Raw genomic sequence first — 16,465 nt, forward strand, 5'->3', positions numbered from 1 at the left:
TATCATTATTATTGCTATTATATTTTTGATCATTATTGTCATACATGTCATATTTAAAATACATTATTTTTATTATTATTATTATTATTATTGTCATACATGTCATATTTAAAATACATTATTTTTATTATTATTTTTGATTATTATTGTCATACATGTCATATTTAAAATACATTATTGTTATTATTATTGCTATTATTATTATTTTTGATTATTATTGTAATTTATTTCATATTTAAAATACATTATTATTTGTATTATTATTATTTTTATTGTCATACATGTCATATTTAAAATACATTATTATTATTATTATTATTGCTATTATTATTATTATTATTGATTATTATTGTCATACATGTCATATTTAAAATACATTACTATTATTATTATTATTGCCATTATTATTATTTATGAGTATTATTGTCATGCATATCATATTTAAAATAGATAATGATTATTATTATTATTATTAGTAGTATTATTATTGCTATTTTCATTGTTTTTATAATTATTATTGTCATACACGTCATATTTAAAATACATGATTAGTAGTAGTACTATTATTATTGCTATTATTATTATTATTATTATTTATGATGATTATTATCATACATGTCATATTTAAAATACATGATTATTATTAGTAGTACTATTATTATTATTATGATGATAATTATCATACATTAAAATATTGACTGATGAATATTTCCAGTGATGTTGCTGGGAGTGACAGAAGTGTCCATGGTCCTGCTGCTGGTGGTGATGAGGAGGAGAGTCCAGTTGGCCGTGGTCCTCCTCAGAGAGGCCAGCAGGTCTGACTTTTCACCTCCATCTTCTCTTTTCATTTGATTTGATTCAACCCTTTCCATCCTTTTGATTGATTGTGTGTTTTGTCTCTCCCCTCCAGAGCCATGTGTCACACCAAGTCCACTCTGGTCTACCCCGTCCTCACCTTTCTCTCCCTGGCCTCCTGCGTCTGCTACTTCACCCTCACCGCCTTGTATCCTTCAGGGAGTAGCCTTTGCCATTAACTTGAATGGTTGTTTCCTACAAAGTGTTTGCACTCTAAGTATTGTACTAATCACACACCGGCTCTTTGATTGCAGCTTAGCTGTAGTTTCCTCCAACAAACTTGGCCACTGTTAGCATGCTAACATTAGCATAGCATGCTATGCTAGCATTTTAGCTTATTACACACTTTTTAACCTATTAATCATGGATTTCGTTACTTGGCGTCATCTTAGAAGTATGCTACAATTACAATTGTTTTATTGATTTTATTATGTATCTATTATAAAAAACAACAACAACAAACCCTTTTTTATTGATCTTAACAATGTGTCATTGGTGATTTATTGATATCAATTTATCGACCAGCCCTATCAACAATTCGTAGAATGCACAAATCCTCTGCTGTGTCTTTAACGGACCCCTAAATCAGGAACTTGGCGTCCTTGGGTCATAAAGTCGTGTCTCCGGACGCCACATGTCCTCGGTCCAACAGCACCTGTGACCCGGAGGTACATTTTATGGTTTTTATTTCAACATATCAGATAAATAAAGTTGTAATGTTCACTAATTACACAAAGCTGCCATGCAGTCACTACTCATAAAATAATAATGAATAAAAATCAATGTTGTTATGAATTATTGACATATTTGGTTACTTCACATCAAATATTACACTTTGAAATATTTTTGGGGTAAAATATTGCATATTTTGTGTGTTTGCCATAAAAAAAACACGTTTTCTTTGACAAAAAGGGCATACAACAAACAAACCAAAAAAATATATATATTAATAACATTTTAAAATGATGGGTGGATCTGAATTTAATTTAGACATTTAAGTGTTGAAAGTAAAAAATAAAAATAAAAAGACATATTTTTAACACTTTTATGAGTGGGACCCTTTTGGGTCCCTGGGAATGTCAGTGGAATTTTTTTTTAAACTGTTTTTGCTCAAAAAAAATTATTAATTAAAATAAATATTGTTATGAATTATCGACATATTTAAGGTTTCAATTACTGCACATAAAATATTTTTCAGGGGAAATATTGCATATTTTGTGTGTTTGCCATAAAACAAACTAAGTTTTCTTTGACAAAAAGGGCATAAAACGGACAAATAAAAATAAAAAATACATACAAATAAACAAAAAAAAAAAACTTACAATGGACGGATAAATCTAAAGTTGATCTGGAGAGAAAATAAAATTGAAAAATAGAATTGGAATATTTTGGGGGTAAAATATTGCATATTTTGTGTGTTTGCCATAAAAAAACAAGTTTTCTTTGACAAAAGGGGCATACAACAAACAAACCAAAAAAATATATTAATAACATTTTAAAATGATGGGTGGATCTGAAATTAATTAAGACATTTAAGTGTTGAAAGTAAAAAAAAAAAAAGACATATTTTTAACACTTTTATGAGTGGGACCCTTTTGGGTCCCTGGGAATGTTAGTGGCTTTTTTTTAAACTGTCTTTGCTCAAGAAAAATTATTAATTAAAATAAATATTGTTATGAATTATCGACATATTTAAGGTTTCAATTACTGCACATCAAATATTTTTCAGGGGAAATATTGCATATTTTGTGTGTTTGCCATAAAACAAACTAAGTTTTCTTTGACAAAAAGGGCATAAAATGGACAAAAAAAAACAACAACAAAAAATACATACAAATAAACAAAAAAAAAAACTTACAATGGACGGATAAATATAAAGTTGATCTGGAGAGAAAATAAAATTGAAAAATAGAATTGGAATATTTTTGGGGTAAAATATTGCATATTTTGTGTGTTTGCCATAAAAAACAAAGTTTTCTTTGACAAAAAGGGCATAAAACAGACAAACCAAAAAAATATATATTAATAACATTTTAAAATGATAGGGGGATCTGAATTTAATTTAGACATTTAAGTGTTGAAAGTAAAAAAATAAAAAAAAGACATATTTTTAACACTTTTATGAGTGGGACCCTTTTGGGTCCCTGGGAATGTCAGTGGGTTTTTTTTTTAAACTGTTTTTGCTCAAGAAAAATTATTAATTAAAATAAATATTGTTATGAATTATCAACATATTTAAGGTTTCAATTACTGCACATAAAATATTTTTCAGGGGAAATATTGCATATTTTGTGTGTTTGCCATAAAACAAACTAAGTTTTCTTTGACAAAAAGGGCATAAAACAGACAAAAGAATTTAAAAAAATACACACAAATAAACAAAAAAAAAACTTACAATGGACGGATAAATATAAAGTTGATCTGGAGAGAAAATAAAATTGAAAAATAGAATTGGAATATTTTTGGGGTAAAATATTGCATATTTTGTGTGTTTGCCATAAAAAACAAAGTTTTCTTTGACAAAAAGGGCATAAAACAAACAAACCAAAAAAATATATATTAATAACATTTTAAAATGATGGGTGGATCTGAATTTAATTTAGACATTTAAGTGTTGAAAGTAAAAAAAAAAAAAAAGACATATTTTTAACACTTTTATGAGTGGGACCCTTTTGGGTCCCTGGGAATGTCAGTGGGTTTTTTTTAAAACTGTCTTTGCTCAAGAAAAATTATTAATTAAAATAAATATTGTTATGAATTATCGACATATTTAAGGTTTCAATTACTGCACATAAAATATTTTTCAGGGGAAATATTGCATATTTTGTGTGTTTGCCATAAAACAAACTAAGTTTTCTTTGACAAAAAGGGCATAAAACGGACAAAAAAAATAAAAAAAATACATACAAATAAACAAAAAAAAAACTTACAATGGACGGATAAATATAAAGTTGATCTGGAGAGAAAATAAAATTGAAAAATAGAATTGGAATATTTTTGGGGTAAATTATTGCATATTTTGTGTGTTTGCCATAAAAAACAAAGTTTTCTTTGACAAAAAGGGCATAAAACAAACAAACCAAAAAAATATATATTAATAACATTTTAAAATGATGGGGGGATCTGAATTTAATTTAGACATTTAAGTGTTGAAAGTAAAAAAAAAAAAAAAGACATATTTTTAACACTTTTATGAGTGGGACCGTTTTGGGTCCCTGGGAATGTTAGTAGGATTTTTTTTTTAAACTGACTTTGCTCAAAAAAAATTATGAATTAAAATAAATATTGTTATGAATTATCGACATATTTAAGGTTTCAATTACTGCACATAAAATATTTTTCAGGGGAAATATTGCATATTTCGCGTGTTTGCCATAAAACAAACTAAGTTTTCTTTGCCAAAAAGGGCATAAAACGGACAAATAAAAATAAAAAATACATAAATATAGACAAAAAAAAACTTACAATGGACGGATAAATCTAAAGTTGATCTAGAGAGAAAATAAAATTGAAAAATAGAATTGGAATATTTTTGGGGTAAAATATTGCATATTTTGTGTGTTTGCCATAAAAAAAACAAGTTTTCTTTGACAAAAAGGGCATACAACAAACAAACCAAAAAAATATATATTAATAACATTTTAAAATGATGGGTGGATCGGAATTTAATTTAGACATTTAAGTGTTGAAAGTAAAACAAAAAAAAAAAGACATATTTTTAACACTTTTATGAGTGGGACCCTTTTGGGTCCCTGGGAATGTTAGTGGGATTTTTTTTTTAAACTGACCATGCTCAAAAAAATTTTATGAATTAAAATAAATATTGTTATGAATTATCGACATATTTAAGGTTTCAATTACTGCACATAAAATATTTTTCAGGGAAAATATAGCATATTTTGTGTGTTTGCCATAAAACAAACTAAGTTTTCTTTGACAAAAAGGGCAAAAAACGGACAAAAAAATATATAAAAAAATACATACAAATAAACAAAAAAAAAACTTACAATGGACGGATAAATATAAAGTTGATCTGGAGAGAAAATAAAATTGAAAATAGAATTGGAATATTTTTGGGGCAAAATATTGCATATTTTGTGTGTTTGCCATAAAAAACTAAGTTTTCTTTGACAAAAAGGGCATAAAACAGACAAAAAAATAAAACAAAAAAAACTTACAATCGATGTTTTCATCTAAAGTTGATCTGGAGAGAAAATCAAATTGAAAAAATAGAATTGAAATGTTTTTTTGGGTAAAATATTGCATATTTTGTGTGTTTTTCATTAAAAAACCAAGTTTTCTTTGACAAAAAGGGCATAAAACAAACAAACCCCAAAATTAATATTAATACAATTGAATTGAATTTAGACATTTAAGTGTTGAAAGTAAAACAAACAAAAAAAAGGACATATTTTTAACACTTTTATGAGTGGGACCCTTTTGGGTCCCTGGGAGTCTTAGTGGGATTTTTTTTTTAAACTGTCTTTGCTAAAACAAAATAATGAATTAAAATGCATATTGTTATGAATTATTGACATATGTAAGGTTTCAATTATTCCCATCAAATATTTTGGGGGGGAAGTATTGCATATTTTGTGTGTTTGCCATAAAAAACTAAGTTTTCTTTGACCAAAAGGGCATAAAACAGACAAAAAAACAAAACAAAAAAAACGTACAATTGATGTTTTCATCTAAAGTTGATCTGGAGAGAAAATATAATTGAAAAAATAGAATTGAAATGTTTTTTGGGCTAAAATATTGCATATTTTGTGTGTTTTTCATAAAAAAATAAGTTTTCTTTGACAAAAAGGGCATAAAACAAACAAACCCCAAAATTAATATTAATACAATTTTAAAACGATGGGTGGATCTGAATTTAATTTAGACATTTAAGTGTTGAAAGTAAAACAAACAAAAAAAAAGGACATATTTTTAACACTTTTATGAGTGGGACCCTTTTGGGTCCCTGGGAGTCTTAGTGGGATTTTGTTTTTAAACTGTCTTTGCTAAAACAAAATAATGAATCAAAATGCATATTGTTATGAATTATTGACATATGTAAGGTTTCAATTATTCCCATCAAATATTTTTGGGGGAAGTATTGCATATTTTGTGTGTTTGCCATAAAAAACAAAGTTTTCTTTGACAAAAAGGGCATTAAACAGACAAAAAAACAAAACAAATAAAACTTACAATTGATGTTTTCATCTAAAGTTGATCTGGAGAGAAAATCGAATTGAAAAAATCGAATTGAAATGTTTTTTTGGGTAAAATATTGCACATTTTGTGTGTTTTTCATTAAAAAACTAAGTTTTCTTTGACAAAAAGGGCATAAAACAAACAAACCCCAAAATTAATATTAATACAATTTTAAAACGATGGGTGGATCTGAATTTAATTCAGACATTTAAGTGTTGAAAGTAAAACAAACAAAAAAAAGGACATATTTTTAACACTTTTATGAGTGGGACCCTTTTGGGTCCCTGGGAGTCTTAGTGGGGTTTTTTTTTTAACTGTCTTTGCTAAAACAAAATGATGAATTAAAATGCATATTGTTATGAATTATTGACATATTTAAGGTTTCAATTACTGCACATAAAATATTTTTCAGGGGAAATATTGCATATTTTGTGTGTTTGCCAAAAAACAAACTAAGTTTTATTTGATAAAAAGGGCATAAAACGGACAAATAAAAATAAAAAATACATAAAAGTAAACAAACAAAAACTTAAAATCTAAAGTTGATCTAGAAAGAAAATAAAATTGAAAAATAGAATTGGAATATTTTTTGGGCAAAATATTGCATATTTTGTGTGTTTGCCATAAAAAACAAAGTTTTCTTTGACAAAAAGGGCATAAAACAGACAAAAAAACAGAACAAAAAAAACTTACAATTGATGTTTTCATCTAAAGTTGATCTGGAGAGAAAATCAAATTGAAAAAATAGAATTGAAATGTTTCTTTGGGTAAAATTTTGCATATTTTGTGTGTTTTTCATAAAAAAACTAAGTTTTCTTTGACAAAAAGGGCATAAAACAAACAAACCCCAAAATTAATATTAATACAATTTTAAAACGATGGGTGGATCTGAATTTAATTCAGACATTTAAGTGTTGAAAGTAAAACAAACAAAAAAAAGGACATATTTTTAACACTTTTATGAGTGGGACCCTTTTGGGTCCCTGGGAGTCTTAGTGGGATTTTTTTTTTAACTGTCTTTGCTAAAACAAAATGATGAATTAAAATGCATATTGTTATGAATTATTGACATATTTAAGGTTTCAATTACTGCACATAAAATATTTTTCAGGGGAAATATTGCATATTTTGTGTGTTTGCCATAAAACAAACTAAGTTTTATTTGATAAAAAGGGCATAAAACGGACAAATAAAAATAAAAAATACATAAAAATAAACAAACAAAAACTTAAAATCTAAAGTTGATCTAGAGAGAAAATAAAATTGAAAAATAGAATTGGAATATTTTTGGGGCAAAATATTGCATATTTTGTGTGTTTGCCATAAAAAACAAAGTTTTCTTTGACAAAAAGGGCATAAAACAGACAAAAAAAACAAAACAAAAAAAACTTACAATTGATGTTTTCATCTAAAGTTGATCTGGAGAGAAAATCAAATTGAAAAAATAGAATTGAAAAGTTTTTTTGGGTAAAATTTTGCATATTTTGTGTGTTTTTCATAAAAAAACTAAGTTTTCTTTGACAAAAAGGGCATAAAACAAACAAACCCCAAAATTAATATTAATACAATTTAATTTAATTTAGACATTTAAGTGTTGAAAGTAAAAATTTTTTTAAAAAAAGGACATATTTTTAACACTTTTATGAGTGGGACCCTTTTGGGTCCCTGGGAGTCTTAGTGGGATTTTGTTTTTAAACTGTCTTTGCTAAAACAAAATAATGAATTAAAATGCATATTGTTATGAATTATTGACATATGTAAGGTTTCAATTATTCCCATCAAATATTTTGGGGGGAAGTATTGCATATTTTGTGTGTTTGCCATAAGAAAACAAAGTTTTCTTTGACAAAAAGGGCATAAAACAGACAAAAAAACAAAACAAAAAAAACTTACAATTGATGTTTTCATCTAAAGTTGATCTGGAGAGAAAATCGAATTGAAAAAATCGAATTGAAATGTTTTTTTGGGTAAAATATTGCACATTTTGTGTGTTTTTCATTAAAAAACTAAGTTTTCTTTGACAAAAAGGGCATAAAACAAACAAACCCCAAAATTAATATTAATACAATTTAAAAACGATGGGTGGATCTGAATTTAATTCAGACATTTAAGTGTTGAAAGTAAAACAAACACAAAAAAGGACATATTTTTAACACTTTTATGAGTGGGACCCTTTTGGGTCCCTGGGAGTCTTAGTGGTTTTTTTTTTTTAACTGTCTTTGCTAAAACAAAATAATGAATTAAAATGCATATTGTTATGAATTATTGACATATGTAAGGTTTCAATTATTCCCATCAAATATTTTGGGGGGAAGTATTGCATATTTTCTGTGTTTGCCATAGGAAAACTAAGTTTTCTTTGACAAAAAGGGCATTAAACAGACAAAAAAACAAAACAAAAAAAACTTACAATTGATGTTTTCATCTAAAGTTGATCTGGAGAGAAAATAAAATTGAAAAAATAGAATTGAAATGTTTTTTGGGTAAAATTTTGCATATTTTGTGTGTTTTTCCATAAAAAAACTAAGTTTTCTTTGACAAAAAGGGCATAAAACAAACAAACCCCAAAATAAATATTAATACAATTGAATTTAATTTTGACATTTAAGTGTTGAAAGTAAAACAAACAAAAAAAAAGGACATATTTTTAACACTTTTATGAGTGGGACCCTTTTGGGTCCCTGGGAGTCTTAGTGGGATTTTTTTTTTAAACTGTCTTTGCTAAAACAAAATAATGAATTAAAATGCATATTGTTATGAATTATTGACATATGTAAGGTTTCAATTATTCCCATCAAATATTTTGGGGGGAAATATTGCATATTTTGTGTGTTTGCCGTAAAAAAAACTAAGTTTTCTTTGACAAAACGGGCATAAAACAAACAAAAAACATGAAACAATTATTAAAATCTTAAATCGATCAACAAATCAGAAGTTAATCTAGAGATTTAAGTGTTGAAAGTACAAAAAAACAAGTATGACTTATTTTTACACTTTTATAAGTGGGACCCTTTTGGGTCCCTGGGAGTCTTAGTGAGATGTTTATTAAACTGTCTTTGCTAAAACAAAATAATGAATTGAAATTAATATTGTTATGAACTATTGACATATGTAAGGTTTCAATTATTCCCATCAAACATTTTGGGGGGGAAATATTGCATATTTTGTGTGTTTGCCGTAAAAAAACTAAGTTTTCTTTGACAAAACGGGCATAAAACAAACATAAAACATGAAACAATTATTAAAATCTTAAATCGATGAACAAATCAGAAGTTAATCTAGAGATTTAAGTGTTGAAAGTACAAAAAAACAAGTATGACTTATTTTTACACTTTTATAAGTGGGACCCTTTTGGGTCCCTGGTAGTCTTAGTGAGATGTTTATTAAACTGTCTTTGCTAAAACAAAATAATGAATTGAAATGATTATTGTTATGAACTATTGACATATGTAAGGTTTCAATTATTCCCATCAAATATTTTGGGGGGAAGTATTGCATATTTTGTGTGTTTGCCATAAGAAAACAAAGTTTTCTTTGACAAAAAGGGCATAAAACAGACAAAAAAACAAAACAAAAAAAACTTACAATTGATGTTTTCATCTAAAGTTGATCTGGAGAGAAAATCAAATTAAAAAAATAGAATTAAAATGTTTTTTTGGGTAAAACATTGCATATTTTGTGTGTTTTTCATAAAAAAACTAAGTTTTCTTTGACAAAAAGGGCATAAAACAAACAAACCCCAAAATTAATATTAATACAATTTTAAAACGATGGGTGGATCTGAATTTAATTCAGACATTTAAGTGTTGAAAGTAAAACAAACAAAAAAAAGGACATATTTTTAACACTTTTATGAGTGGGACCCTTTTGGGTCCCTGGGAGTCTTAGTGGGGTTTTTTTTTTAACTGTCTTTGCTAAAACAAAATGATGAATTAAAATGCATATTGTTATGAATTATTGACATATTTAAGGTTTCAATTACTGCACATAAAATATTTTTCAGGGGAAATATTGCATATTTTGTGTGTTTGCCATAAAACAAACTAAGTTTTATTTGATAAAAAGGGCATGAAACAGACAAATAAAAATAAAAAATACATAAAAATAAACAAACAAAAACTTAAAATCTAAAGTTGATCTAGAGAGAAAATAAAATTGAAAAATAGAATTGGAATATTTTTGGGGCAAAATATTGCATATTTTGTGTGTTTGCCATAAAAAACAAAGTTTTCTTTGACAAAAAGGGCATAAAACAGACAAAAAAACAAAACAAAAAAAACTTACAATTGATGTTTTCATCTAAAGTTGATTTGGAGAGAAAATCAAATTGAAAAAATAGAATTGAAATGTTTTTTGGGGTAAAATATTGCATATTTTGTGTGTTTTTCATAAAAAACTAAGTTTTCTTTGACAAAAAGGGCATAAAACAAACAAACCAAAAAAAAATATATTAATAACATTTTAAAATGATGGGTGGATCTGAATTTAATTTAGACATTTAAGAGTTGAAAGTAAAACAAACAAAAAAAAAAAGGACATATTTTTAACACTTTTATGAGTGGGACCCTTTTGGGTCCCTGGGAGTCTTAGTGAGATGTTTATTAAACTGTCTTTGCTAAAACAAAATAATTAATTGAAATGAATATTGTTATGAACTATTGACATATGTAAGGTTTCAATTATTCCCATCAAACATTTTTGGGGGGGAAATATTGCATATTTTGTGTGTTTGCCGTAAAAAAACAAAGTTTTCTTTGACAAAACGGGCATTAAACAAACAAAAAACATGAACAAAATATTAAAATCTTAAATGGATGAACAGATCAGAAGTTAATCGAGAGATGTAAGCGTTGTAAGTACAAAAAAAATGTATGACTTATTTATAACACTTTTATGAGTGGGACCCTTTTGGGTCCCTGGGAGTCTTAGTGGGATTTTTTTTTTTTAAACTGTCTTTGCTCAAAAAAAAAAAAAAATTAAAATGAATATTGTTATGAATTGTAGATGTTGAACAGAAGCCCCGCCCCCAAGCAGCCGTGGTGTCTGGGCTGGCAGTGTCTATACGGGGAGAGCGTCTACCAGCGCTACCTGGTCCTGCTGCAGCTGAGCAACCTGCTGGTCTTCCTGTGGTTGGCCAACTTCAGCCTGGCCCTGCAGCAATGCACCCTGGCCGGAACCTTCTCCAGGTACTACTGGACCAGGAGGACGCCCCGCCCCCTCTTGTCCGCCTTCGGCATGGCGCTCAGGTGGGTAAATATCACTGACCGCCATTAAGGCTGGGCGATACAATGATATCTAAATAGGACAAGATGGCACAAGTAGACTTGATGGTTGATACTGTCACCTGATTGGCTGATAGCATGTCACTCCCACTGATCACTTCCTGTATCGCCTTTGTTCATGCAACCAACCTTGCTTACCACCAAGATTTATCGAACACATTTGTTTTTGATATCGATGATGTGTCTATTGCGATATATATTGATATCGTTTTACTGCCCAGCCCTATCTTTTTTTTAAACTTGTTTTTTATTGTTTTTTATCCAACATATAGTGGTTTTGAAAAATGTTTCGATTTTACAGTAAAAAAAAAAAAAAAAAGATATGATTTGACGGTTAAAAAAAGATTAGATTTTATGGTAAAAAATAAAAAAAATAGTTTTGATTTTACAGTAAAAAAATATATTTTATTTTACGGTAAAACAAAAACAAAAAAACAACTAAAAAAAAGGTTCTGATTATACAATAAAATAAAGATTCTATTTTACGGTAAAAAAAATATTTGATCCTATGATAATTTTTTTTTTGGATTTTACAGTAAAACAATACAAATATTTGATTTTACGGTAAAAAAAAGAAGATATGATTTGACGGTTAAAAAAATTTGATTTTATGGTAAAAAAAAATGTTTTGATTTCACAGTAAAAAAAATAATTATATTTTACAGTAAAAAATAAAAATAAAAAAAGGTTCTGATTTTACAGTAAAATAAAGATTAGACTTTACGGTAAAAAAAAAAAGAAGAATGATTGTATGGTAAAAAAAAGTTTTGATTTTACAGTAAAAAACTAAAAATATTTGATTTGACGGTTAAAAAAAGATTGGACTTTACGGTAAAAAAAAAAAAAAGATTTGATTTTAATTTTATGGTAAAAAAAAGGTTTTGATTTTACAGGTAAAAAACATATTTTATTTTAAGGTAAAAAAAAAAAGAAAAGTGATATGGTAAAAAAAAAAAAAAAAAGGTTTTGATTTTACAGTAAAAAAAATAAAAATATTAGATTTTCCGGTAAACAAAAAATTCAAGAGATATGATTTTAATATTTAAAAAAATATTCGATTTTATGGTAAAAAATTTTTTTTTTTTTTTTTTTTTAAGGTAACAAAAAAAATGATATACATATATATACTATACTAAAAAAGGTTCTGATTTTACAGTAAAATAAAGATTAGATTTTACGGTAAAAAAATATATTTGATTTTATGGAAACAATTTTTTTTGATATTACAGTTAAAAAATATATATTTACTTTGACGGTTAAACAAAGATTAGATTTTATGGTAAAAAAAAAAAAGATTTGATTTTATGGATAAAAAAAAAGGTTTTGATTTTTCAGTAAAAAAAAAAATAATAATTTTACTGTAAAAAAATAGATATATAAATTATACTAAAAAAAGGTTCTGATTTTACAGTAAAAAAATATATTTTATTTTACGGTAAAACAAAAACAAAAAAACAACTAAAAAAAGGTTCTGATTATACAATAAAATAAAGATTCTATTTTACGGTAAAAAAAATATTTGATCCTATGATAAATTTTTTTTTTGATTTTACAATAAAACAATACAAATATTTGATTTTACGGTAAAAAAAAGAAGATATGATTTGACGGTTAAAAAAATTTGATTTTATGGTAAAAAAAAAGTTTTGATTTCACAGTAAAAAAAAAAAAAAATTTACAGTAAAAAATAAAAATTAAAAAGGTTCTGATTTTACAGTAAAATAAAGATTAGACTTTACGGTAAAAAAAAAGAAGAATGATTGTATGGTAAAAAAAAAGTTTTGATTTTACAGTAAAAAACTAAAAATATTTGATTTGACGGTTAAAAAAAGATTGGACTTTACGGTAAAAAAAAAAAAAGATTTGATTTTAATTTTATGGTAAAAAAAGGTTTTGATTTTACAGGTAAAAAACATATTTTATTTTTTGGTAAAAAAAAAAAGAAAAGTGATATGGTAAAAAAAAAAAAGGTTTTGATTTTACAGTAAAAAAAAATAAAAAATATTAGATTTTCCGGTAAAAAAAAAATTCAAGAGATATGATTTGACTATTTAAAAAAATATTCGATTTTATGGTGAAAAAAAAAGATTTTTTTTTTTACGGTAACAAAAAAAATGATATACATGTATACTATACTAAAAAAGGTTCTGATTATACAGTAAAATAAAGATTAGATTTTACGGTAAAAAAATATATTTGATTGTATGGAAACAATTTTTTTTTGATATTACAGTTAAAAAAAATATATTTACTTTGACGGTTAAACAAAGATTAGATTTTATGGTAAAAAAAAAAAAAGATTTGATTTTATGGTTAAAAAAAAAGGTTTTGATTTTTCAGTAAAAAAAAAATAAAACATTTTACTGTAAAAAAATAGATATATAAATTATACTAAAAAAAGGTTCTGATTTTACAGTAAAAAAATATATTTTAATTTACGGTAAAACAAAAACAAAAAAACAACTAAAAAAAAGGTTCTGATTATACAATAAAATAAAGATTCTATTTTACGGTAAAAAAAATATTTGATCCTATGATAAAAATGTTTTTTGATTTTACAGTAAAACAATACAAATATTTGATTTTACGGTAAAAAAAAGAAGATATGATTTGACGGTTAAAAAAATTTGATTTTATGGTAAAAAAAATGTTTTGATTTTACAGTAAAAAAAATAATTATATTTTACAGTAAAAAATAAAAATAAAAAAAGGTTCTGATTTTACAGTAAAATAAAGATTAGACTTTACGGTAAAAAAAAAAGAAGAATGATTGTATGGTAAAAAAAAAGTTTTGATTTTACAGTAAAAAACTAAAAATATTTGATTTGACGGTTAAAAAAAGATTGGACTTTACGGTAAAAAAAAAGAAGATTTGATTTTAATTTTATGGTAAAAAAAGGTTTTGATTTTACAGGTAAAAAACATATTTTATTTCATGGTAAAAAAAAAGAAAAGTGATATGGTAAAAAAAAAAAAAGGTTTTGATTTTTCAGTAAAAAACAACAACAATTTTTTCAATTTTTTTCTGTAAAAAAATAGATATATAAATTATACTAAAAAAAGGTTCCGATTTTACAGTAAAAAAAATAATTTGATTGTATGGTAAAAAAAAAGTTTTGATTTTACAGTAAAAAAAAATAATTTTTTATTGTAAAAAAGTGTGTATATATATATATATATATATATATATATATATATATATATATATATATATATATATATACTACAAAAAGGTTCTGATTTTACAGTAAAATAAAGATTAGATTTTGCGGTAAAAAAAAGATTTTATTGTATGGTAAAAAAAAAAACTGTTTTATTTTACAGTAAAAAAATACAAATATTTGAATTGACGGCAAAAAAATAATTTGATTTTACGGTAAAAAAAATAAATTTGATTTTACAGTAAAAAACAAACATATTTTATGGTAAAATAAAGTGATATTATGGTAAAAAAAAAAAAAGGTTTTGATTTTACAGAAAAAAAAGATTATATTTTACGGTTAAAAAGATTTTATGGTAAAAAAAACATGTTTTGAGTTTACAGTAAAAAAATTTAAAATATTAGATTTTACGGTAAAAAAAAAAGGAGATATTATTTGATTATTAAAAAAAGATTACATTTTACATTTAAAAAAAAAAAATTTGATTTCATCCTTAAAAAATGTTTTGATTTTACAGTAAAAAAAAAAATCAGTTAAAAAAAACAACATGATTTTCCGGTAAATAAAGATTTTACTTTAGGTTTAAAAGAAATATTCATTTTATGGTTAGAAAAAGAGAACAATGGTTGCTATGAAAAACACAAATATATTTATTATTAACACTCTGGAATGGACTTATGCTGTCCTTAAGTTGAGGTGGAGTGGTAATTGTCTTTTTAATGATATCAATTTAACCTCACGATGCAGTACGTTGAATGATGCGGACACGTTTGTTCCTGTACACTTTCTAATATGCCTTGGAGACTTTGTAATATAACCGTGTTCATATTGTTTTATTGTCCAATGATTATTACCTGTGTCTAGCTTGTGTGCTATTGTGTGCTGAGCTGTTGTGTAGCTGCTAGTAGCCTACATTGACTCAAATAGCAGAAAGTGTGTGCTTATTGGAGGACATTTAGACGTTTCCTGGCTGCGCGTATCGGACATTATACATGCGAGCTGATATCGTCACATACTTGTTTTTGTTTTGCTGGTATCAGACCGATATCAGTATCAATGCAAAATACTGCAGCTTGTTTCTATGACGATCAGCCGTGCAATACATTAGATGTCGTACTGTCAGTTCATTGAGCCATTTTTATGCTTTCAAATGCTTCATTTAGCCCACACATATGTAAAAAGTGCTGCCACTCGCAACTTTCTTTGGCCCCTTGATTCCATTCCGCATTTGGACGCATGTCACACCGTTTTCTGTGTACAAAACTCATATTGGTCTCTATAAAATGTGTTTTGGCCTCATATTTTTGGCTGTATGGAAGAAATGGACCTCTTGGAACATCTGACTAATACAAATCTGTGCAAGAAGTCGATGTTTCCTTCGTGTTTCAGCCTCTGGTGCAAAATGTTCAACGTGTCCTACTTTTCCTCTCAGGTACCACACGGGATCGTTGGCCTTCGGGGCTCTCGTCCTCTCCGTCCTCACCTTTTTCCGGATCCTTCTGGAATACCTAGAGCGCAAAATGAAAGGTGCGCAAGTCACTCACTTTCAGACACAAACAAGTCAAATACACCATCTTCAGCCACCTCGCTTTTAGGGACACAGTTTGCTTCGTTTTTTTTTTGTTTTTTTTTGCAGTAAAGCACAAAACATAAATCATGAATCATGTTTGAAAGGAAAAGATTAAAAACTGCAAATTGCCGGAAGATGTTTTGGAATTGTTCCTATCCAATAAATAAATGTCATGGGAAACCTAAGGGGTTTGAAGTATTTATTTGAGGACTTAACTAACATCAGCTGCAGAGAGAGACTATCTGATTGCGCCGTTAGCAACTTCGAGAAAGGCAGTAATACAGCATCAATCACAAAATACACCTATTTGGAGAGAAACCATCTGATTGTGATATTAGCAAAAAAACAGGAATGTTTTGGTCAAACCTTGTGAAAGGCAGTAATACAGCATCAATCAC

The 16,465-nt window shown here is 26.5% G+C and overlaps 1 protein-coding gene across 1 annotated transcript in view; it reads left to right on the plus strand.

Annotated features, from left to right (window-relative positions):
* The window catches only part of LOC133575658 (choline transporter-like protein 5-A), a 61,710-nt gene that overhangs the window by 22,875 nt on the left and 22,370 nt on the right, over nt 1-16,465 (plus strand). Inside the window, exons 11-15 of the mRNA XM_061928363.1 lie at nt 716-815; nt 911-1,003; nt 1,445-1,523; nt 11,059-11,300; nt 15,930-16,024. Of these exons, the coding sequence (XP_061784347.1) occupies nt 716-815; nt 911-1,003; nt 1,445-1,523; nt 11,059-11,300; nt 15,930-16,024 (609 nt within the window). The remainder of the gene's footprint in view (nt 1-715; nt 816-910; nt 1,004-1,444; nt 1,524-11,058; nt 11,301-15,929; nt 16,025-16,465) is intronic.

The sequence above is a fragment of the Nerophis lumbriciformis genome, linkage group LG33, assembly GCF_033978685.3.
Source record: "Nerophis lumbriciformis linkage group LG33, RoL_Nlum_v2.1, whole genome shotgun sequence".
NCBI lineage: Eukaryota > Metazoa > Chordata > Actinopteri > Syngnathiformes > Syngnathidae > Nerophis > Nerophis lumbriciformis.